A 23,550-nucleotide genomic window follows, 5' to 3' on the forward strand; every position below is an offset into this window, starting at 1 on the left:
TAAGATCTAATTGGGCCCCTGCTTACATCTCCAACCTTTTCTGTCACCACTTCCTTGTTGATTCTACTCCAGCCACACTGACAAAGCTCAATTCCACCTCATAGCTTTACACACAGTGCTCTCTCTGCTTGGACTATTCTCCCAAGATCTTCATATGGCTCACTTCTCAAATGCCCTCACTGAGAGAGATCTCCTCTATTGTCTGTCTCATCTATACACCACCCGACTTTATATTCTTTATCTATTTTCTTATTAATTATTACCCTCCTTCAACCAACCACCTAATACCACCACCAACAGAATGTAAGTTCCTGGTGACAGGGTAGGTATTTTGTATTGTTCACTTTTCTCTAATACCAACAACAGTGTCTGGCACTTAATAGACACTCAATAAATATTTGCTGCTATTATTATCTGTAAAGATCATCTGCCAACTAACCATGGAAATCTTCAAGATGTCTTTTCCCTATTTCTGCTTATCCACTTAAATAATTTTTCCTGTCGTATAACTTTTTCCTCCTTCAGTGACAGAGATTATGTCTTAAATCCTTCATATGTTCAACATATAGTTCAAAATATGTACTAGTTCTGGTTTCCCCCAAAATATCAAAGTATTTTATTTTGTAGATAGTAACTGTTTTTAGAATAATTTCCAAATTTGTGGTAAAAACTGACAATGGTATTTCTTAAAGGATAAATCACGACAGTTGACACTTACTTCTAGCATCCATCTTATCTGACTCACTGAGATCTAAATCATCCTTGGCATCGGTGCTTCCCTCAACACCATGTCTTGTAAAAAATTTCATATTGTCTTCATCAATTTCATCCTCATCATCTGTGTCATATTTCTGTAGCCCCTCCAATAGCTTTACTGCTGCCAAATGGGCAAACCTATAGAAAATAATCAGTAATTAACAAGATTCACAATCTTCTTCAAACTGAAACCGCAGTTAGCACTTAATTTAGGGAATTACATTCTGTACACTATGCCACCAACCCACACACCAGTAAAGGAGCAAACCCTCTGAAGGCCAGTGACAATCTGACATATATCCAAGTAGATGGGACACTTAAACAGTTCCTGGACACTAAGGACAGTCATATTAAAGACTCATAATTTTTACTGGCAAAAATCCAACTGGAAGAAGAGACCCAATATCAAAATAATATTTCAAGTGCCTCCAACAGAGCTTTTCAAGCCCAGAACAACCATGTAATTTACCACATTTTTTTGATGGCCTAATTTAGACTAGAATTAGTTCTGGTTCCAGCTTTAGGGCTAAATATAGCTCTAGCCACCTTAATCTTCATCCTTCTTCAACCCAAAGCAATTGGCATGGCTTTGAAATTTAGTGGAAAAATAATGACTTTTCCATCCATATTTTCTATTTCTTTGATCTTTCCCATATCTCTATGAAGCTTCCAAAAATATACCCTTGGTTTTGGAGTTGTTATTATTGTGATTGTATATAATCTGCATATTTTTTCCACACTTCTGTCAGTTGAAATATTTACTGCTTTCTCAGATATGGAGAATTATGCACTAAACACAAAAGCCATTTTAAGTCTTTTTTTTTTTTTTTCAAATACTTACATAACCACATGCAGGTGCACACATATATCCTTACCTTTCACCAGGAACTGCATTAAAGATACGATAATAAACATATGCAGGAAGTTGTAAGGTTAATAGAATTCATTATGTCTATACTAGATTGTAATGTAACAGTTAGCACTTCCTGAGTACTTGCTTTATGCCAAATTCAAGGTTATTTCTATAAGACTCCACTCAACACCTAGCATTTTGGTGCATGAATGACAAAGAAATGTGGACCAGAAATTGTGAATAACTCCAAACAGATACACCCATAGTATTAAATCATCCACTTGATACTGGTGAAATAGATCAATAGACAAAGTACAGAGTCCAGAAATAAGCCCACACATAGATAGACAACTGGCCTGGACAAAGATAAAAAGCCAGTACACTAGAGAAAGGAACTGGGATGTGTACCTCATATCATGTACAAAAATTAACTCAAAATGGATCATAGACCTTAATGTAAAACCTGAAACTGTACATCTAAAAGAGAACATAAGAGAAAGTCTTTTGACTTTGTGTTAATCAAAGATTTCTTACATATGATACCAAAAATATAATCCATAAAAGAAAAAACTGATAAAAACTTTTGCTCTCCAAAGACATTGTTAAGAGAATGAAAAATGAGCCACAACTAGGAGAAATCTTTGCAAAACAAAAATCTGGGTTGTTTCCTTACTGTTTAGTTTTAAGAACTTTTTTATATATTCTGGATTCTAGTTCTTCAATTTTATAAAGTGGACCAAAGATCTAAACAGTCACTTCATCAAAGAGAAATGTACAAATAGCAAGTATGTATATGAAAAGATGCTCAAAATTATTTTTCATTAGGAAAATGCAAATTAAAATCACAGTATGATACCACTATATACCTGCCAGAATTACTAAAATAAAAAAACCCTGACCATATCAAATGCCAGTTAGATAAGCAGCAACAGAAACTCTCATTCATTGCTGTGGGAATGCAAATTGGTATGGTTACTTTGGAAGGCATATAGGCAGTTTCTTACAAACATTCGCTTAGCAAATGACCCAGCAATCCTACTAAGTATTTACCCAAGTAAACTGCAAACTAATGCTCACACAAAAACCTGTATGTGAATACTTATAGCAGCTTTTTTCATAGTCACACAAAAAAATGGATACAATCAAGATGCCCTTCAACAGGTTAATGTATGATCAAACTATGGAATTCTACTCAGCAATAAGAAGATGAACTTCTAATACATGTGAATGAATCTCAGAATAATTATGCAGAGTACACAGAAAACAAGTAGTGACTCTACAGCATCTCACTACCCTAATGGACAGTGACTGCAATGGGATTTGGGGGGGGACTTGATAATATGGGTTAATGTTGTAACCACAATGTTGCTCATGTGAAACCTTCATAATATTGTATATAAATACCTAAATAAAAAATAAAATAAAATAAAAAATAATTATGCTAAGTGAAAGAACCAAATATCTGAGTATGTACTATATACTTCCATTTATATATAACTCTAGAAGATGCAAACTCATCTATAGTGACAGAAAGCAGATCAGTGTTTGCTTGGGGAAGGAGCAGTGGGAAGTAGTGGAAGGGAGATTATGAAGGACTACAAGGAAATTTTGGAGGGGGGTGGATATGTTTACTATCTTGATGGTGGCGATGGTTTCACAAATATACATACAACAGCACTCAACAGTTCATACTGTACAAATATGTATTATTTACATTATTGTCAATTATACCTTGATTAAGCTGTTTTACAAAATTAGAGGGGCCTGAAGTGATAATGATCTGAGGCAAGTGGTACAACAAAACCACACTCCAAGGCTTCAAAGAAGCCTCACAGACAAAATCTTAAGGAACATGAACTCACAAACAAAAATTGCATGGTGATTTAATGAGTGATGAGGTACGCCCCTGCATCCTGTCAAGCCTCCTTTGCAACTTTAGCCCACATTTCTACTTCAGGTTCAAACAGTTCTGAACTACAGGCAGTTCCTCAAGCACACAGGTATTATCTTGGAATTCTTCCTCTTTCAAGTGTCAGCATAAATGTCGCTTTCTCCAAAAAAAAACAGTTTTCCTTGACATCTCTGAATTCTGTCCCCCTGAAATTTCCTCCATAATTCCTCCCCACATTTCTTCCCCACAACTTTGAAATAAAAAGACTTGGGCCCTTTTTTCTCTCATGTTCTTACTGTACCTTGCTCATAACATGTAATATGAGATAATGATTATAATTAATAATTACATTTGCACATTCATCTCTCCACCAGACTATTAAGCTCTTAAAGGCAAGGACTGTGTTTTTCATCTTTGTAATCCTAATGCAAGCCACAGGACATGGAACATGGTAAGTATTCAGGAATTTGAATGAAACAACAACCAAATGGACAAAATGGATGGACTAAATATTCCTTGAGGACCTGACCTGAATGAGCTGGAGGTGGTCCATTAAGAAGTGTTACATTTAGTTTGAAGTAAATACCAAAATTTGTTTCAAAACCCATGTGACTCCTTTTGATTACTCCTTTTTATCACATATTTCTCAACAGGGACCAGCATTTGTGTGGGACAATTCTTTGTTGTGCATCACTGTTCTGAGCATTATGTGACATTTAGCATTCCTGGACCCGACCTCACTAAATATTTCTGATGGTCTCCAGTCACTGTGACAACCCCCATCTTGACATTTCCAAACTCCCCTCCCACCAGGCAAGGGGACAAAACCTCCCCCAAGTTGAGAATCACTGCTTTAGAGGGAAAGCTGATATACTGTCAAATGTCAATGCAGATTGAAAATTGTCATCAGCATTTGACTGAGTCCTATAATTCCATTAAATCTTCAGAGATGTCTGAGTATATACAGTATATGCAAAACTTTAAAAACAAAAGAAAGGATCAAAGCACATGGAGATACCTCTTAGCCACATCACTGGGTTTCTCCAATGCTTTGTTGGTAATATTGCTGTCTGCTCCCATTTTAATTAACCACTGCAAACACTCTATGTGGCCTTGTCCAGCAGCTGTAATAAATAAATAAATAAATAAATAAATAGCCAGAAAAAAATTTTAGAAGTTATTACCAATAACAATTCTCTGAAATTTTAGGCGGTACCATTAGAAAGCACTTTCCTTAGTATTTATCCTTGCAATAAGCAACAAAAGTAGGTTGGGCAGATGTTATTTTCTCTATTTCATTTATTCATTCATTAGACAATGCTTAATCAAATATTTATTGTGTTTAGCCCCTCTACAGCTATAATAATTGAAGCTCAAAGAGGGTATTTAACATCACATAGCTAGGAAGTAATGCACTTGAAACTTTAATCTTGATTTTTTCTAATCCTTTTCCATTGCTTGCTTGCTATTAACTCCTGTCCAGTCTTGTATCAGACCAGACTGTGAGCACAATCCAGCCATAAGGACCCACACTGGCTTTGAAAATCTTGTGCCACCTTATGTAAAGAGCTTATACCTCTGCTCCTTAACAACTCAAACTTTACAGGCCACTCACTGATTATCTAAACTGTTTACCACCTTTTTCTAAATCTTGTCCTGAAAACTTATGCCCTCAGTATTAATTTTCACCTCCACAATTCTGTTTATGTGTCTTCTTACATAGTGGCCATCACACAATTATGTGTTCTTCTAACTTTTACCCATCCTTCTAGGTCCATCTCAAGACTTGGGAAAACTGTGAGAAAAAAACTAACAGGGGATCATGGGAAGATGGCGGTGTGAGTAGTTCAGAGGAAATCTCCTCCCCAAAACATATTTATTTATGAAAATACAATAAATACAACTACTCCTAAAAGAGACACCAGTGGATGCAGTACAACAGCCAGGATACACCTACATCTGCGAGAACTCAACATCACACAAAGGGGGTAAGATACAAGCCGCGGCCAGGCGGGACCCAAACGCTCCCCCACCCCAGAACCCAGCGGGAAGAAAGGAGTCGGAACGGGGAGGGAGTGAAAGCCCAGGACAGCTAAACAACCAGCTCTAGAAATCCACACCCAGAACACAGACACAAGGTGCATGGGGTGCTGGATATTAGAGAAACGGAAAAGTAAAACCTTTGGGCAGGTCCCCACAACCGGCACCCCTGAGACAAAAGAAAAGTGAGTGCTTTCTGCAAGTCTTAAAGGGACAGGGACCCCATAGCTAGACAATGTCATCCCGGCACACTTACCCAGCAGCTGGAAATACCAGGGAACCTTAGGCACCCTAAACCCCGGGGAGGGAGCGCAGCTCAGAAGCCCCTCACGGCACTAAGCAGCCTGCCAGTCGTTCCTCAAACTGGCATGGACCCCGACACACCAGCCCAGTAGCGGGAGAAAGGCAGCGCGTGCCGGGGACAGCAGCGCCGTTAGGGACCGGGAGCAGATCGCATGTGCCAATGGGGCCAGAGGGGACCAGAACAGGCTTGTGCAAGCCCGCAGCAGCAGCGACCAAAAAGCCCGGGTGCAGCTCATGCACACTGGTGGCAGTGGAGCCAGAGGAGCACGGTAGAGGCCCGCACGGGACAGCCCCGCGCACACCTGCAGAGGAGCCAGAGGGAGCAGGCGCGCTCTCAGCAGCCGACTGGAATCGCAGCCCAACACACAGCCGCCTGGGCCAGGCCCAAAGGCCGCTGCTGGCACACAGCTGCCCGGCAGGGGGGCCGCTATCACGGAGGAGCGCACCTGGTGTGCCTGCCACTCCCCACGGGACTCTGTGCTGCTCTGACAGAGACCCCGCCCACAGCAGCTTAGGGGACTAACCCGGTGACTGCTCCAGGAGTGCAGGTAACCGACACAGGCAGCGGAGAAGGGCAAGGAATCCAGCAAGCAGGAAAGGACTTTCTTCTGCCAGCTGACACACCCGCAACCTGCCTACAGCCACCGCTATCACCATGAAAAGGTAAAAAAATTTAGTCCAGTCCAAGATAGTTCAGACAACACCTGAGAGAGGAGCTGCAGAGACAGACCTAACCAGTCTCCCTGAAAAAGAATTCAAAATAAAAATCATAAACATGCTGACAGAGCTGCAGAGAAATATGCAAGAGCTAAGGGATGAAGTCCGGAGGGATATTACAGAAGTGAAACAAACTCTGGAAGGATTTATAAGAAGAATGGATAAGATGCAAGAGGCCATTGATGGAACAGAAACCAGAGAACAGGAACGCATAGAAGCTGACGCAGAGAGAGATAAAAGGATCTCCAGGAATGAAACAATATTAAGAGAACTGTGTGACCAATCCAAAAGAAACAATATCCGCATTATAGGGGTAACAGAGGAAGAAGAGAGAGAAAAAGGGATAGAAAGTGTCTTTGAAGAAATAATTGCTGAGAACTTCCCCAAACTGGGGGTGGAAATAGTTGCTCAGACTACGGAGGCACACAGAACCCCCAAGAGATGGGACCAAAAGAGGACAACACCAAGACACATAATAATTAAAATGGCAAAGATCAAGGACAAGGACAGAGTATTAAAGGCAGCCAGAGAGAGAAAAAAGGTCACCTACAAAGGAAAACCCATCAGGCTATAATCAGACTTCTCAACAGAAACCTTACAGGGCAGAAGAAAATGGCATGATATATTTAATGCAATCAAACAGAAGGGCCTTGAACCAAGGATACTGTATCCAGCACGATTATCATTTAAATATGAAGGAGGGATTAAACAATTCCCAGACAAGCAAAAGTAGAGGGAATTTGCCTCTCACAAACCACCTCTACAGGGTATCTTATAGGGACTGCTCTAGATGGGAGCACTCCTAAAAAGAGCACAGAACAAAACACCCAACATATGAAGAACGGAGGAGGAGGAGGAATAAGAAGGGAGAGAAATGATCATCAGACTGTGTTTATAATAGCTCAATAAGCGAGTTAAGTTAGGCAGTAAGGTAGTAAAGTAGCTAACCTTGAACCTTTGGTAACCACGAATCTAAAGCCTGCAATGGCAATAAGTACATATCTTTCAATAATCACCCTAAATGTAAATGGTCTGAATGCACCAATCAAAAGACACAGAGTAATAGAATGGATAAAAAAGCAAGACCCATCTATATGCTGTTTACAAGAGACTCACCTCAAACCCAAAGACATGCACAGATTAAAAGTCAAGGGATGGAGAAAGATATTTCATGCAAACAACAGAGAGAAAAAAGCAGGTGTTGCAATACTAGTATCAGACAAAATAGACTTCAAAATAAAGAAAGTAACAAGAGATAAAGAAGGACATTACATAATGATAACGGGCTCAGTCCAACAAGAGGATATAACCATTATAAACATATATGCACCCAATACAGGAGCACCAATATATGTGAAACAAATACAAACAGAATTAAAGGAGGAAATAGAATGCAATGCATTCATTTTGGGAGACTTTAACACACCACTCACTCCAAAGGACAGATCCACCAGACAGAAAATAAGTAAAGACACAGGAGCACCAATATATGTGAAACAAATACAAACAGAATTAAAGGAGGAAATAGAATGCAATGCATTCATTTTGGGAGACTTTAACACACCACTCACTCCAAAGGACAGATCCACCAGACAGAAAATAAGTAAAGACACAGAGGCACTGAACAACACACTAGAACACATGGACCTAATAGACATCTATAGAACTCTACATCCAAAAGCAATAGGATGCACATTCTTCTCAAGTGCACATGGAACATTCTCCAGAATAGACCACATACTAGGCCACAAAAAGAGCCTCAGTAAATTCCAAAAGACTGAAATCCTACCAACCAACTTTTCAGACCACAAAGGCATAAAACTAGAAATAAATTGTACAAAGAGAGCAAAAAGGCTCACAAACACATGGAGGCTTAACAACATGCTCCTAAATAATCAATGGATCAACGACCAAATTAAAATGGAGATCCAGCAATATATGGAAACAAATGACAACAACAACACAAAGCCACAACTTCTGTGGGACGCAGCAAAAGCAGTCTTAAGAGGAAAGTATATAGCAATCCAGGCATATTTTTTTAAATTAATTTATTTGTTTATTTTGTTGTCATTAATCTACAATTACATGAAGAATATTATGTTTACTAGGGTCCCCCCTTCACCAAATCCCCCCCACAAACCCCATTACAGTCACTGTCCATCAGCGTAGTAAGATGCTGTAGAATCACTACTTGTCTTCTCTGTGTTGCACAGCCCTCCCCATGCCCCACCCCCACATTATACATGCTAATCGTAATGTCCCCTTTCTTTTTCCCCATCCTTATCCCTCCCTTCCCTCCCTTTCTCCCCAGTCCCTTTCCCTTTGGTAACTGTTAGTCCATTCTTAGGTTCTATGATTCTGCTGCTGTTTTGTTCCTTCAGTCTTTCTTTGTTCCTATAGTCTTTGGGTTTGAGGTGAGTCTCTTGTAAGCAGCATAGAGATGGGTCTTGCTTTTTTATCCATTCTATTATTCTGTGTCTTTTGATTGGTGCATTCAATCCATTTACATTGAGGGTGATTATTGAAAGATATGTACTTATTGCCTTTGCAGGCTTTAGATTCATGGTTGCCAAAGGTTCAAGGTTAGCTTCTTTAGTATCTTACTGTCTAACTTAACTCACTTATTGAGCTATTTTAGACACTGTCTGGTCATTCTTTCTTTTTCTCCCTTCTTATTCCTCCTCCTCCGTTCTTTACATGTTGGTTGTTTTATTCTGTGCTCTTTTGTGCTTCCTTTAACTGCTTTTGTGGGTAGTTGATTTTATTTTTTGCCTTTAGTTAATATTTGGTTGGTCTGCTTTCTTTGCTGTGATGTTATTTTCTCTGGTGACATCTATTTAGTTTTAGAAGTGCTCCCATCTAGAGCAGTCCCTCTAAAATACCCTGCAGAGGTGGTTTGTGGGAGGCAAATTCTCTCAACTTTTGCTTGTCTGGGAATTGTTTAATCCCTCCTTCATATTTAAATGATATTTGTGCTGGATACAGTAGTCTTGGTTCAAGGCCTTTCTGTTTCATTGCATTAAATATATCATGCCATTCTCTTCTGACCTGTAAGGTTTCTGTTGAGAAGTCTGATGATAGCCTGATGGGTTTTCCTTTGTAGGTGACCTTTTCCCTCTCTCTAGCTGCCTTTAAAACTGTCCTTGTTCTTGACCTTTGCCATTTTAATTATTATATGTCTTGGTGTTGTCCTCCTTGGATCCATTCTGTTGGCAGTTCTGTACACTTCCATGGTCTGATCGATTATTTCCTCCCCCAGTTTAGGGAAGTTTTCAGCAATTATTTCTTCAAATACTCTTTCTATTCCTTCTTCTCTCTCTTCTTCTTCTGGTACCCCTATAATGTGGATATTGTTCCTTTAAGATTGGTCACACAGTTCTCTTAATATTGTTTCATTCCTGAAGATCCTTTTATCTCTCTCTGCATCAGCTTCTATGCGTTCCTCTTCTCTGGTTTCTATTCCATCAATGGCCTCTTGCATCTTATCCATTCTGTTTATAAATCCTTCCAGAGATTGTTTCATTTCTTTAATCTCCCTCCGGACGTCTGTAATCTCCCTCCGGACTTCATCCCTTAGCTCTTGCATATTTCTCTGCATCTCCATCAGCATGGTTATGAGCTTTATTTTTAATTCTTTATCAGGAAGACTGGTTAGGTCTATCTCCTCCTCAGGGTTTGCCTCTGTGATCTTGGTCTGTATCAATTTCTTCTGCCTTTTCATGGCGATAGATATATTTGTGGGGAGCTGGTGCGTGTGTTGGGTAAGAGAAAGTCCCTTCTTGCCAGTTTGTGGCCTTCCTCTCCTGGGATAACAGCAGCCTCTAGCGGCTTGTGCTGGGCAGCTGCATGCAGACGGGCCTTCTGATCTTGCCCGGCCGCTATGGAGTTTATTTAGCTCTGCAGTTGCTGTGGGCATGGCCAGCCTTAGGCTGCTGCTCCAACATGGCAGAGCCACATAAGAGGGGGAACAGGTGGGAGGCTGTTTATTGCGGTTCTGGGCCTCTGAGCTGCACTGCGGGGGTTCGGGCACCCAGAGCTCCCTGAGGTTTGCAGCTGCTGGGCTAAGTGTCCCACGGCACATCCATCCAGCTGTGGGGTCCCTGTCCCTTTAAGACTTTCAAAAAGCACTCGCTTTTCTTTGTCCCCGGGGGCGCCAGCTGCGGGGACCCACTCACAGGGCTTACTGTCCTGCTTCCCTAATTTCCAGCACCCCACGCATGCACTGTGTCTGCGCTCTGGTCCGGATGGCTGGGGCTGGGTGTTCGGCAGTCCTGGGCTCCGTCTCCCTCCCGCTCTGCCTGCTCTTCTCCCACTGGGAGCTGGGGGGAGGGGCGCTCGGGTCCTGCCGGGCCACAGCTTGTATCTTACCCCCTTCGCGAGGCACTGGGTTCTCGTGGGTGTGGATGTGGTCTGGCTGTTGTCCTCTGTCTTCTGGTCTCTCTTTCAGGATTAGTTGTCTTTGTTGTATTTTCAAAAATAAATTTGGTTTTGGGAGGAGATTTCCACTACTCTACTCACGCCACCATCTTGGTTCTCTCTTCCAGGCATATTTAAAGAAGGAAGAACAATCCCAAATGAATAATCTAATGTCACAATTATCAAAATTGGAAAAAGAAGAACAAATGAGGCCTAATGTCAGCAGACAGAGGGACATAATAAAGATCAGAGAAGAAATAAATAAAATTGAGAAGAATAAAACAATAGAAAAAAACAGTGAAACCAAAAGCTGGTTCTTCAAGAAAATAAACAAAATAGATAAGCCTCCAGCCAGACTTATTAAGAGAAAAAGAGAGTCAACACAAATCAACAGAATTAGAAACGAGAAAGGAAAAATCACGACGGACCCCACAGAAATACAAAGAATTATTAGAGAATTCTATGAAAACCTATATGCTAACAAGCTGGAAAACCGAGGAGAAATGGACAACTTCCTAGAAAAATACAACCTTCCAAGACTGACCCAGAAAGAAACAGAAAATCTAAACAGACCAATTACCAGCAACGAAATTGAAGCGGTAATCAAAAAACTACCCAAGAACAAAACCCCCGGGCCAGATGGATTTACCTCGGAATTTAATCAGACATACAGAGAAGACATAACACCCGTTCTCCTTAAAGTTTTCCAAAAAATAGAAGAGGAGGGAATACTCCCAAACTCATTCTATGAAGCAAACATCACCCTAATACCAAAACCAGGCAAAGACACCACAAAAGAGAAAACTTCAGACCAATATCCCTGATGAACATAGATGCAAAAATACTCAACAAAATATTAGCAAACCGAATTCAAAAATACATCAAGAGGATCATACACCATGACCAAGTGGGATTCATCCCAGGGATGCAAGGATGGTACAACATTCGAAAATCCATCAACATGATCCACCACATTAACAAAAAGAAGGACAAAAACCACATGATATCTCCATAGATGCTGGAAAAGCATTCTACAAAATTCAACATCCATTCAGGATAAAAACTCTCAACAAAATGGGCATAGAGGGCAAGTACCTCAACATAATAAAGGCCATATATGATAAACCCACAGCTAACAGCAAGAGGCTGAAAGCTTTTCTTCTGAGATCGGGAACAAGACAGGGATGCCCACTCTCCCCACTGTTATTCAACGTGGTACTGGAGGTCCTAGCCATGGCAATCACACAAAACAAAGAAATATAAGGAATCCAGATAGGTAAAGAAGAAGTCAAACTGTCACTATTTGCAGATGACATGATATTGTACATAAAAAACCCTAAAGACTCCACTGCAAAACTACTAGAACCAATATCGGAATTCAGCAAAGTTGCAGGATACAAAATTAACACACAGAAATCTGTAGCTTTCCTATACACTAACAATGAACTAATAGAAAGAGAAATCAGGAAAACAATTCCATTCACAATTGCATCAAAAAGAATAAAATACCTAGGAATAAACCTAACCAAGGAAGTGAAAGACCTATACCCTGAAAATTACAAGACACTCTTAAGAGAAATTAAAGAGGACACTAACAAATGGAAACTCATCCCATGCTCCTGGCTAGGAAGAATTTATATTGTCAAAATGGCCATCCTGCCCAAAGCAATATACAGATTGGATGCAATCCCTATCAAATTACCAACAGCATTCTTCAATGAACTGGAACAAATAGTTCAAAAATTCATATGGAACTGTCAAAGACCCCGAATAGCCAAAGCAATCCTGACAAGCAAGAATAAAGTAGGGGGGATCTCGCTCCCCAACTTCAAGCTCTACTACAAAGCCACAGTAATCAAGACAATTTGGTACTGGCACAAGAACAGAGCCACAGACCAGTGGAACAGAATAGAGACTCCAGACATTAACCAAACATATATGGCCAACTAATATACGATAAAGGAGCCATGGACATACAATGGGGAAATGACAGTCTCTTCAACAGATGGTGCTGGCAAAACTGGACAGCTACATGTAAGAGAATGAAATTGGATCACTGTCTAACCCCATACACAAAAGTAAATTCGAAATGGATCAAAGACCTGAATGTAAGTCATGAAACCATAAAACTCTTAGAAAAAAACATAGGCAAAAATCTCTTGGACATAAACATGAGTGACTTCTTCATGAACATATCTCCCCAGGCAAGGGAAACAAAGGCAAAAATGAACAAGTAGGACTATATCAAGCTAAAAAGCTTCTGTACAGCAAAGGACACCATCAATAGAACAAAAATGTATCCTACAGTATGGGAGAATATATTCATAAATGACAGATCCGATAAAGGATTGACATCCAAAATATATAAAGAGCTCACATACCTCAACAAACAAAAAGCAAATAATCCAATTAAAAAATGGGCAGAAGAGCTCAATAGACAGTTCTCTAAAGAAGAAATCCAGATGGCCACAGGCACATGAAAAGATGCTCCACATCGCTAATCATCAGAGAAATGCAAATTAAAACCACAATGAGATATCACCTCGCATCAGTAAGGATTGCCATCATCGAAAAGACAAACAACAACAAATGTTGGCGAGGTTGTAGAGAAAGGGGAACCCTCCTACACTGCTGGTAGGAATGTAAATTAGTTCAACCATTGTGGAAAGCAGTATGGAGGTTCCTCAGAATGCTCAAAATAGAAATACCATTTGACCCAGGAATTCCACTTCTAGGAATTTACCCTAAGAATGCAGCAGCCCAGTTTGAAAAAGACAGATGCACCCTATGGTTATCGCTGCACTATTTACAGTAGACAAGATATGGAAGCAACCTAAATGTCCACCAGTAGATGAATGGATAAAGAAGATGTGGTACATATACACAATGGAATATTACTCAGCCATAAGAAAAAAACAGATCCTACCATTCGCAACAACATGGATGGAGCTAGAGGGTATTATGCTCAGTGAAATAAGCCAGGCAGAGAAAGACAAGTATAAGAACAAAGGAAAACTGAAGGAACAAAACAGCAGCAGAATCACAGAACCCAAGAATGGACTAACAGTTATCAAAGGGAAAGGGACTGGGGAGGATGGGTGGGAAGGGAGGGATAAGAGTGGGGAAAAAGAAAGAGGGCATTACAATTAGCATGTATAGTGCATGGTGGGCACAGGGAGGGCTGTGCAACACAGAGAAGACAAGTAGTGATTTTACAGCATCTTACTACGCAGATGGACAGTGACTGTGAAGGGGTATGTGGGGGGGACTTGGTGAAGGGGGGAGCCTAGTAAACATAATGTTCTTCATGTATTTGTAGATTAATGATACCAAAATAAAAAATAAATAATAAATAAATAAATAAATAAAAAGTAATAGACTTAAAAGTTCTGAATTTAGGTCTAGTAGACAGTGAGACTGGAGGACAGGATATAACTTAACAAGTAGCTGGCACATATATAGATCCTTTGTAAGTGCCTATACAGAGTTAATGAATGAATAAATGAATGAAAAAATTACTTACTTCTGAACTGCCATGAACACTTCCTCAATAATTTAAACCTTAGCAACTTCTTCTGCTCCTCAATTTCTACTCCTGAGCTCCTATTGCATGTATTTTAACAACCAAACACTTTTCTCTACTAATTACATCATGACTTACACAAGTCTCTAGTTGTTCATGGTATAAGTATGTAGCCCCTTAACAGTAAGATCTGGATCTCACGTCTCCATGGGGCAAGCACATGGGTGGTGCTGAGTAACATGCCTCTGTAAAATGCACCGAAGAGTTGGAACTTTTGGTATGACTTTGATGCCTCAAAAAGTGAATGTACCTCCAATACTGGCAACAGAGAGAAGACACAAAGCCAGATTCAGTGGTGAAGCAACCCTATCACTACAGCCCTATGGCCCAGCTTATGAAAAGTCTGTAAGAACTCTTCCTGCCCTTCTCTACTTGACTCAGAGCCATCTGCCAAACTCAGAACTGGCTCCTAAAGACCCTGAGGCTTCTCTCTCTCCTACAGAAAATCTAAAACCAGCCAACAAATACCACTACAGGATTCCCTGGACCTCTAGAAATAACCTTACTTCAGACAAAATAGCAACACACTTTGTCTTTAAGAGTTGCAAAATCATATTTACAAGTCACAGATAATTGCAAGTTGTACTAGAATGAGTTTATATGATTGAATAATGCAGCATTTCCATTCTATTACACAGGTAATGTTTACAAAGTGGGGGGAGGGCCTAAGTAATTAATCTGTAATAAAATACAACAAAACGGTTTTTACCCAAGATCCTTACTGCATATTAATTAGAATATGTTGATTAATTTGATCAGTGTTTCTTAAGAGAACAAGATAAAATTATGCAGTGGCTAGAAATTTTTAAGAAATGATTTGATAATTATGGCTTAAGAGCAAATGAAAGAAAGGAAAATTCATACTGGATTTAACAATCATTAAATGACTATGAAGAATGCCTCAATAGTAAATACTGCAACTTACTAAATTAAAGGAAAAGAAACAGATTGAAAAAATGTGGGAAAAGTGAATTAAATTATAAGGAGACATTAACTTTTATTTACCCAATTTGTATATGATATAAACATACAGATTTTTCCCCAGGAAAAGGCTACTGTACACAAAATGCCTCCTTCCCCAGCTGTAGCCACTCCTCACCCCTCCACCGCACCATCTGATGCACCCCTGGCTCTCTGAGTCCTTAGGGAACAGACTGATGAGAGAAGGAGAGAAGGGCAAACCCCTCTGGTTCCTCCGTGCATTCACCTTCCTACCTTTTCACTACAGCTGCATCCCAAACACCCGTTGCTGTATATCAATTAATGAAACTTAATTTATCATTACCCCAAAGATTCATTATAAGCACCATGATTGACTCTATGTTTTGCTAGTGTCTAAATGATACCCCATATACACATTAGCAATAAAAACCAGTTATATATACGATAGGAAGGGGAGTTTTGCTCCAGGGCACCATATTAAAAAAAAAAAAAACAGTATTCACATTTTAAGTCTCCCCATTCACAAATCCCATGGTGAAGAACTTAACCCTCAGCAGCAGCAGAAATACAAGGAGCAAGATTCTCCAAGTCTAGGGTAGTGTTTACCAAAGTGAGGACCTCTCTACATAGGAGAAACCCCCTTCACATCCCTTCTTCCTGCTCCTCCCACACATTCTCTATTATAAAACTACTGCTGTACATGGTGCTTAGATTCTGTACTTGAGATCATCATGAATTGAACAAACTTTAAGGATTAAGCTAAGAATCTAACTAACAGGAACATTAGCTGTGATTAGACTGCCAGAAGTTATTTAGAAAATCAAGTCCAATTCAGACATAAGATGATATTAATAAGCCTACCTTCTTTTTACTCTAAGACTTTTATAAGAACTACCTGCCACCAGATTATAAGGAAATTTATTACATAAATATCACCAATGAAGCAGAATGGGAATATCAGGTGCAGCAGGTTAAAGATTTTGGTTTTTATTTTATAAAAAATAAGTAAGAATAAGTCCTAGGGTATATACTCCCTGTTTAGTTGACAATTTGATAAAGTTTCATTAAAAAAAGCAAAAAAACTGATTAATATTTTAGAATTCCACATGGAAGGAAGGAAAGTGCAGAGGAAAGTGGGAGACATCTTGAAAATGTTCAAATCTAATGTCCATTGATATTTCTATAGAAATAAAAACATTTTTGCAGAGTACAAGAAAATTCTGCTAATCCCTTTTTCTTAAGAGAGAGGGTTTTTGTTTGAGCATGAATTAATAAGTCATTTTTAGTCCAAAGAAAATGTTAGTCCTAAGAAACTTCTCTAACAGTGAAATTCACTCACATGACAATGTCATAAGAGAATTTCTACTGGAATTACTCTCAAATATGGTAATGTGTGAATGTCTGATGTCATAAAAGGAATACTGCGTTTGAATTGAAAGTTAAACTCTCTGTATACCATGTAAGGTAGACTGATCTCCCTTAGGATATTCGGAAAAGTTTCACATTTTCATGTGTGGATAATTATTTTAAAAGGCAAATAACAACAATTGATTCAAAACTGAAAATGAAGCAGGAATCATAACTTACCTTTATGCATAGGAGTTGATCCATTATTATCACGTTCATTAATATTGATTACTCCATCTTCTATTAAGTTCTTAAGCATTTCCAGATCCCCCTTAAAGGCAGCCACATGACCTGGAAATGCTAAAGCTATGAATAAAAAAATTCAGCATTTCAGTAAACACATGAGTTCCTTAAGCAGTCACATATTTCAGGTTTTAATATTAACTCAAGCATGAGAATTAGAATTAATTGGGTTGATGCAATAACAAATAATAAAAAGAGAACCATAAAATAAGATTATTACTTGCTGTGCAGCCCATCTACCCTTTAGGACCTCAAACATGTCACTAGTAGTATTGTACTAGAACTATTCTTAGCCATATTCCTTTTCCCTCAGACCTCCATAAAATACCAGGAGATGGTCATTTTCAACCCTTTGTATAAAGATATATTTGGTCTCAAGTCCTACATTTGCAGACCACTCCTTGTTTGTAAGGAATATGCACAAAGAGGATAAGAATATGTGTGTACGTATACAAATACAAACACATATATTACAAGTATGAATATATCTGACCTACTGCCTAGCACATAGTAAATACCTGACAAAATGTTCTTCATGATAACAACTACATATACTGAGCCCTTACTGAATTCTAGGCATGGTAGTAAGCACTTAGAAGACTGCCTTATTTAACCCTCTTAACAACTCTGAGAAATAGCTATTCTCATTTTACACATGGAAAGGAAACAAGCTAGAATAGACAAAGAGTATTTTTAAAAGAACAAAGTTGAAGTCTTTCAGTATCTGATGCTGTCTTATTATAAAGCTACAGTAATCAAGACAGTGTAGTGATGGTAAATAAACAGACATATCAACAAGACAGAATGCAAACACCAGAAATAAATCACACATATATAGTTTTGACAGAACAGCCAAGATATTTCTGTGGGGAAAGGAAATTCTTTCCCAAAAAAATGGCACTGGGACAAGTGGTTGTGTCTTAAAAAAATGTTTTAATCACTTTATTTCACTCAATACATAAAATTTAACTTGATGTAGATCAAAGATTCTGAATTAAAAAGCTAAAACTGTAAAACTTCTAAACCACATACAAAAATATAGGGTGGACAAATATTTCATAATAGGACACAAAAAACATGGCCTGTAAAAAAAACTGATAAATTGTACTTTTTCAAAATGTAAAACTTTTACTCTTTGAAAGATAATGCTAAGAAAACAGGCAAGCTTCAGAATGGGGGGAAATATGTGCAATACATATATTTGACAAAATGTAAGGAATTGTCAGAATTCATAATGAGTAGATAACAAACAAATTAAAAATGGGCAAAAGAATTAAACAGACATTTCATCAAAGATACAAGAATGTCCATATGAAAAGATGCTCAATATCATTAGTTACCAGGAAAATGAAGATAAAAACTAGCATAAGATAACACTACACATCCATTAGAATGGTTAAAATAAAAACAGGCTGACCCTATCAAGTGTTGGCAGTTCCAGGAGCAATTCTGGAAAACAGTTTGACAACTTCTTAAATTAAATATACACCTATCACACCCCACTCTTAGATATTTATCAAGAGAAATGCAAACATATGTCCACATAAATGCTCAGAGCAGTTTTATTAATAATATCCCCCAATTGGAAATAATCCAAATGCTCATCAGTAGGTGAACTGATAAAAACAAAAGATGGCATATCTGTACAATGGGATACTATTCAGCAATTAAAAGGAATGAACAACTAATATACATAACACAGATGAATCTGAAAACGCTTCTGTTAGAAAATTCAAACTAATCTACAAAGACAGAAAGCAAATCTGTGGTTATGTGGGGCAACGGTGAAAGGAAAGGTAAACTGCAAGAGGGTATGAAATAACCTTTAAGGTGATGGAAATGTTTTGTATCTTGATTGTGATGGTGGTTTCATGAGTGTATACATATGTCAAAACTCATCAAATTACACATTTTAAATGAACAGTCTATTATATGTATATATATGATCAACTTTAATAAATTTGATTTTAGAAAAAAGAATATCATAAAGTAAAAAACAGGCCACAGGTGAGAGAAAATATCTGTATCAGATAAAAATTAATAAAGGATTGGTATGGAGACTATATAAAGAACTCACATTACTTAGAAAATATGATTTTTTAAAGGACACAATTTTTTAAGAGGGAGAAAGGTATAGGCAGGCAAATCATAGAAAAGAAAACTAGAATAGCCAGTAACTTTATGAAAGGATGTTCAACCTCACTAGAAATCAAGAAAATGCAAATCAAAACACAAATAAAACCTTTTCATACCTAACCAATGGGCAAAAATTTTTAAGTCTGAAAATACTGAATATTGTTTCTCTGAGTTCTAACTAGTTTGCTAATAAGAGTCTAAATTTCCGTAACCACTGTGATAAAGAATGTAGCAAACCTATTTATACTGAAGATGGACATATCTCACCAAGCCAAACCTAAAGCAGAGTTTTCCAGTTATGTACAAGGCAGAGCTCTTAATTCTCAGTCTTCAGAGAAGATAGGCAATACCTCAAGAAGACTCATTCAATAACCCCAGTGTGCCACAAATATCTTTCTCTATACGGGCTACATGTAGAAAAGCTAGGGAAGCATGCCTCTAAAGAATCTCTTATCCATGTACAAATGGAGACATGTACAACAATATCCATTACCACATTGATTGTAATAGTGAAAGCTGTAAACAGTCTAAATGTCAAACTGAGGGATGGATAAATAATGTTTCTTATAAAATGCAATACTGCAAATGGTTGAAAAAAATAAATTAGTATATATCAATCAACTAATCTCAAAAACATAATATTTTTATGAAAAGCAAATCATAGAAGCATACATATTGTTTTATGCCATTTTATAAAGTTTTAGAAGTTTCAAAGACTGCTGCTACTTGTCCACTAAAATCTCCTTCCTTCAATAGTAAATCAGTTGCAACTCAGATGAGTCTTCTCTAGGTACTTAATTCTCCAAGCTTCCTTGCAGCTCGGTATGGCCATGTGACTAAACTCTTGCCAACAGAATGTTAGCAATCGTGACAAGTGCAAAATAGACCTTGAAAATGACTGGTCCTAGGTTTATACTCTTGCCCTCTCCCAACCTCCTGCTGAATTAGCAGCAACTAGAGAGAACGAGTGCGGAAGATCCCAGGTCCCTAAATGACTGCATAGAACAGATTTACTTTCCAACCTGAGCTGGCATATAAAAGAAATATACTTCTATATTATTTAAGCTGCTGAGTTTTAGGATTTTTTAGTTATAGTAGCTTAGTCTATTACTCTAAGAGGACATAAAACAATATTATGTATTTTTGTGAGTACATATATACTAAATATAAAACCATAGATTGAAATTATATATCCAAAACAATAGTTACCTCTAAGGAAGAAAAAAAAGGGAATGGTATTAGGGAAAGAGATCCAAGAAGCTTCGACTGTATCTACAATATTTTATTCTTAAATCCAGTGGTACAAAGAATGTCCATTACATTATACTAACCTCTATTTCTGCCTAAAAATTTCATAATAAGAAAAGAATCTGGATGAATATGTGGACAATAATATGTAACATATTTTCATGTAACATTTGATTAACTTCTTTCTTTTCTTTTTCCATTTATTCTACTTCTTAAATGCTAAAACATTTCAGATTTATTACTTACTTTCCTGATCTTTTGGATCATTTCCTTCATACTCAGCCCCCTGGATAAACTGTAAAATGTTCTTCTTAAAGAACCTCTGGGCCAGGTCCAAAACATTTTCTCCATTGTCATTGAAGGCTTTTAAAGCTTGTGTTGTATTGCTCATTCTACTAAGTAGGAATTTAAAACAGTGAAGGTGGCCTTCCATGGCTGCTAAGTGAACTATAGGTGAGAAAAAACAAAGAATTTAGTTTTTAAACTGGCCATAAAAATACCTTGGAAAAACAAATAGCACACTTGCCCTAATCCTCATAGGGAAATGACCATCCCTGCCCTATGTAACAGGGACGTAGTCTCAGCAAGGATTAACAGACCTTTTCTCCAGCCTACGTGTCCTGACTCAGGCTTCTAGTCATGCCAAAAGCAATAGACTAAATGCTTGAATAGTTACACCGACTGTGAGTGTAGAGAGGCTGAGGGTCACCAAAAAGCAGGCCCCAGAAAATTTTCTTGGAACGTGATATCCCAATTACGCAGCTTATAATTACATGAGAAAATACTTGCTATGTAATATAGGTGATAAATGGAGAGATAAATTTTAATATTTTGGGAAAAAGTGGAAGAAATAAACCAAAATAGTCACTACACAAATATGAATGATGTTATTTTTACCACTGTGTATTTTGCCACTTCTCCATAAACTCCTATTATTTTTATTATATACAAGAAGACTGGATAAAAAATGCAGACTAAACATGCATACTACCTCACCATTTCTACTCTAAATCCTTAAAAATAATAGAAAAGATACTTTTTAAAGCCATAAAGGAGTAGAAAAACAAACAAGAGCACCTTGAACAGACAAGAAATATTAAAGAACCCCTGAAAGAGAATATATTGAATCAGACTGAGGGAGAGCTACACCCAAAATCTACAAATATGGGAATGGTTCTGGGGTACTTTCCTGAAATGTTCTTTCCTCGGGATATCCACAATATGCTCCCTCAACACCTTTAGGTCTTTATTCAACTGCCATCTCTTCAGTAAAGGCTTCCAAGACCTTGCCTGACACTACTTTAAACTTCAACCCCTCTAACACTCCCTTTTCTATTTTATCCAAACACGTATCCCTATTTAACGTAATATATGTTTTTTTCACTCATTTTGTTATGATCTATGTCCTCCCTTACACCACATGAAGGCAGACTTTGGTCTGCTTTATTTGCTTTGATATCCCTAGCACCTAGAAAAGGGACTAACACATAGTAGATGCTCAATAAACAAAGGTTGAATTAATAGTTTTTTAAGAGGTTTGAATACAAGCAGGCTAATCCTGAAGCTACATTCTGAACCTCCACATCATGCTTTTAAAAAATATACTATACATGGTTATAAAATAATTATACATGTTTAAAGAAATAAAAGTTTGATCTTTTTTTAATGAGCAGACAACAAAAAGAGACTTAACAAAAATGATCAGGCATATTAAATTAAAAAACTAAATAAAAATGAAATTCCCTCCTACTTCGTATTACAGAAAAGTCCAGGTAGGTTAGAGATCTTAATGTGAAAGTAAAATAATAAAATTTCTAGGAAAAATACAAAACAATGTATGCATGACCATAGAGTAGGGAAAGAATTTTTTAACAGGGATCTGAAAGCACTAACCATAAAGGCAGAGCTTACTAAACTGAACTACATTAAAATTAAAACCTCTATTCACCAAAAATACCTTAAAAAATGAAAATGCAGGTCACAGAATGGAAAAGATACTTGCAACACATGTAAATGACAAAGAGCTTGTATCTAGAATATATAAGGCATGCCTACAACTCAATAATAAAAAATAGGCAAAAGATTTGAACCAGTACTTCAAAAAAGAAAATAACCAAATGGCCATTAAACATATGAAATGATGTGCTACAACTTTAGTCATCAGGGAATATGTAAATTAAAACCACAATGAGACATTACTATATGCCTCAAAAGTGACTAAAACTAAAAAATCCAATAACATCAAGTGTTAATGAGAAAGTAGAGCAACTACTTAAAAAGTTTTAAATACAGCTCATGGATGTATAAATTGATAATATCCACTTTAAAAATCAAAAGAAGCCAGACACAAAAGAATATCAGTGTATTACTCTAGTCCATAGAGTTCAGAAAGAGAAAAATACTGATTTTTATGTTAGAAGTCAAGGTAGTGATTAACTTTGGAGGTTGGTAGTAACCGGAAAGAGGACATGAATGAGATTATTTCATTTCTTGGTCTGGCTAATGGTTACAGAGAAGTGTGCATGTGTAAAATTCAATGAGTTGTACTTTTGGATTAGGCACTTTTCTGTTTTCATGTTATACTTCAATTTAAAAATCTATTTTAAAAAAGAAAGAGAATGAGAGTGGAATAGTCCTTTCCAGATAAAGAAGTATTGGGAAAGTTCATACTAATAGACCTTTATTAAATGAACACTAAGGAATGTACTTCAGAAAGAAGCAAAACAGTCCCAGATAGCAGTGTAAAGGATGGAAGCTGAGGCCAGGGAGGTGGGTACGAGCCCACTAAGGTCCGGCTTGCCAAGCTAAGGAATCAGAGCTCTATAGAGATCTAGGGAGTTTTTTAAGTAACAAAGTGATTTGATGAACCCAATTCATATTATTGTGCCTGAACTTCCCCTTCATTTGTTTGCTGCTTAAGATTCCATTAAGACATAATTCAAGCATCATTTTCAGTAATCCTCACTCTACTCTCACTGTGATCCCTCCCTCTTCCAAATTTCCGTAGCATTTCGT

The 23,550-nt window shown here is 37.7% G+C and overlaps 1 protein-coding gene across 1 annotated transcript in view; it reads right to left on the reverse strand.

Moving 5' to 3' along the window:
- The window catches only part of ANKRD42 (ankyrin repeat domain 42), a 62,848-nt gene that overhangs the window by 22,132 nt on the left and 17,166 nt on the right, over positions 1-23,550 (reverse strand). Inside the window, exons 6-9 of the mRNA XM_057508192.1 lie at positions 20,782-20,982; positions 17,089-17,214; positions 4,519-4,624; positions 719-894 (exon numbers count right to left, since the gene is read on the reverse strand). Of these exons, the coding sequence (XP_057364175.1) occupies positions 719-894; positions 4,519-4,624; positions 17,089-17,214; positions 20,782-20,982 (609 nt within the window). The remainder of the gene's footprint in view (positions 1-718; positions 895-4,518; positions 4,625-17,088; positions 17,215-20,781; positions 20,983-23,550) is intronic.

Source organism: Manis pentadactyla, chromosome 9 (genome assembly GCF_030020395.1).
Source record: "Manis pentadactyla isolate mManPen7 chromosome 9, mManPen7.hap1, whole genome shotgun sequence".
Taxonomy (NCBI): domain Eukaryota; kingdom Metazoa; phylum Chordata; class Mammalia; order Pholidota; family Manidae; genus Manis; species Manis pentadactyla.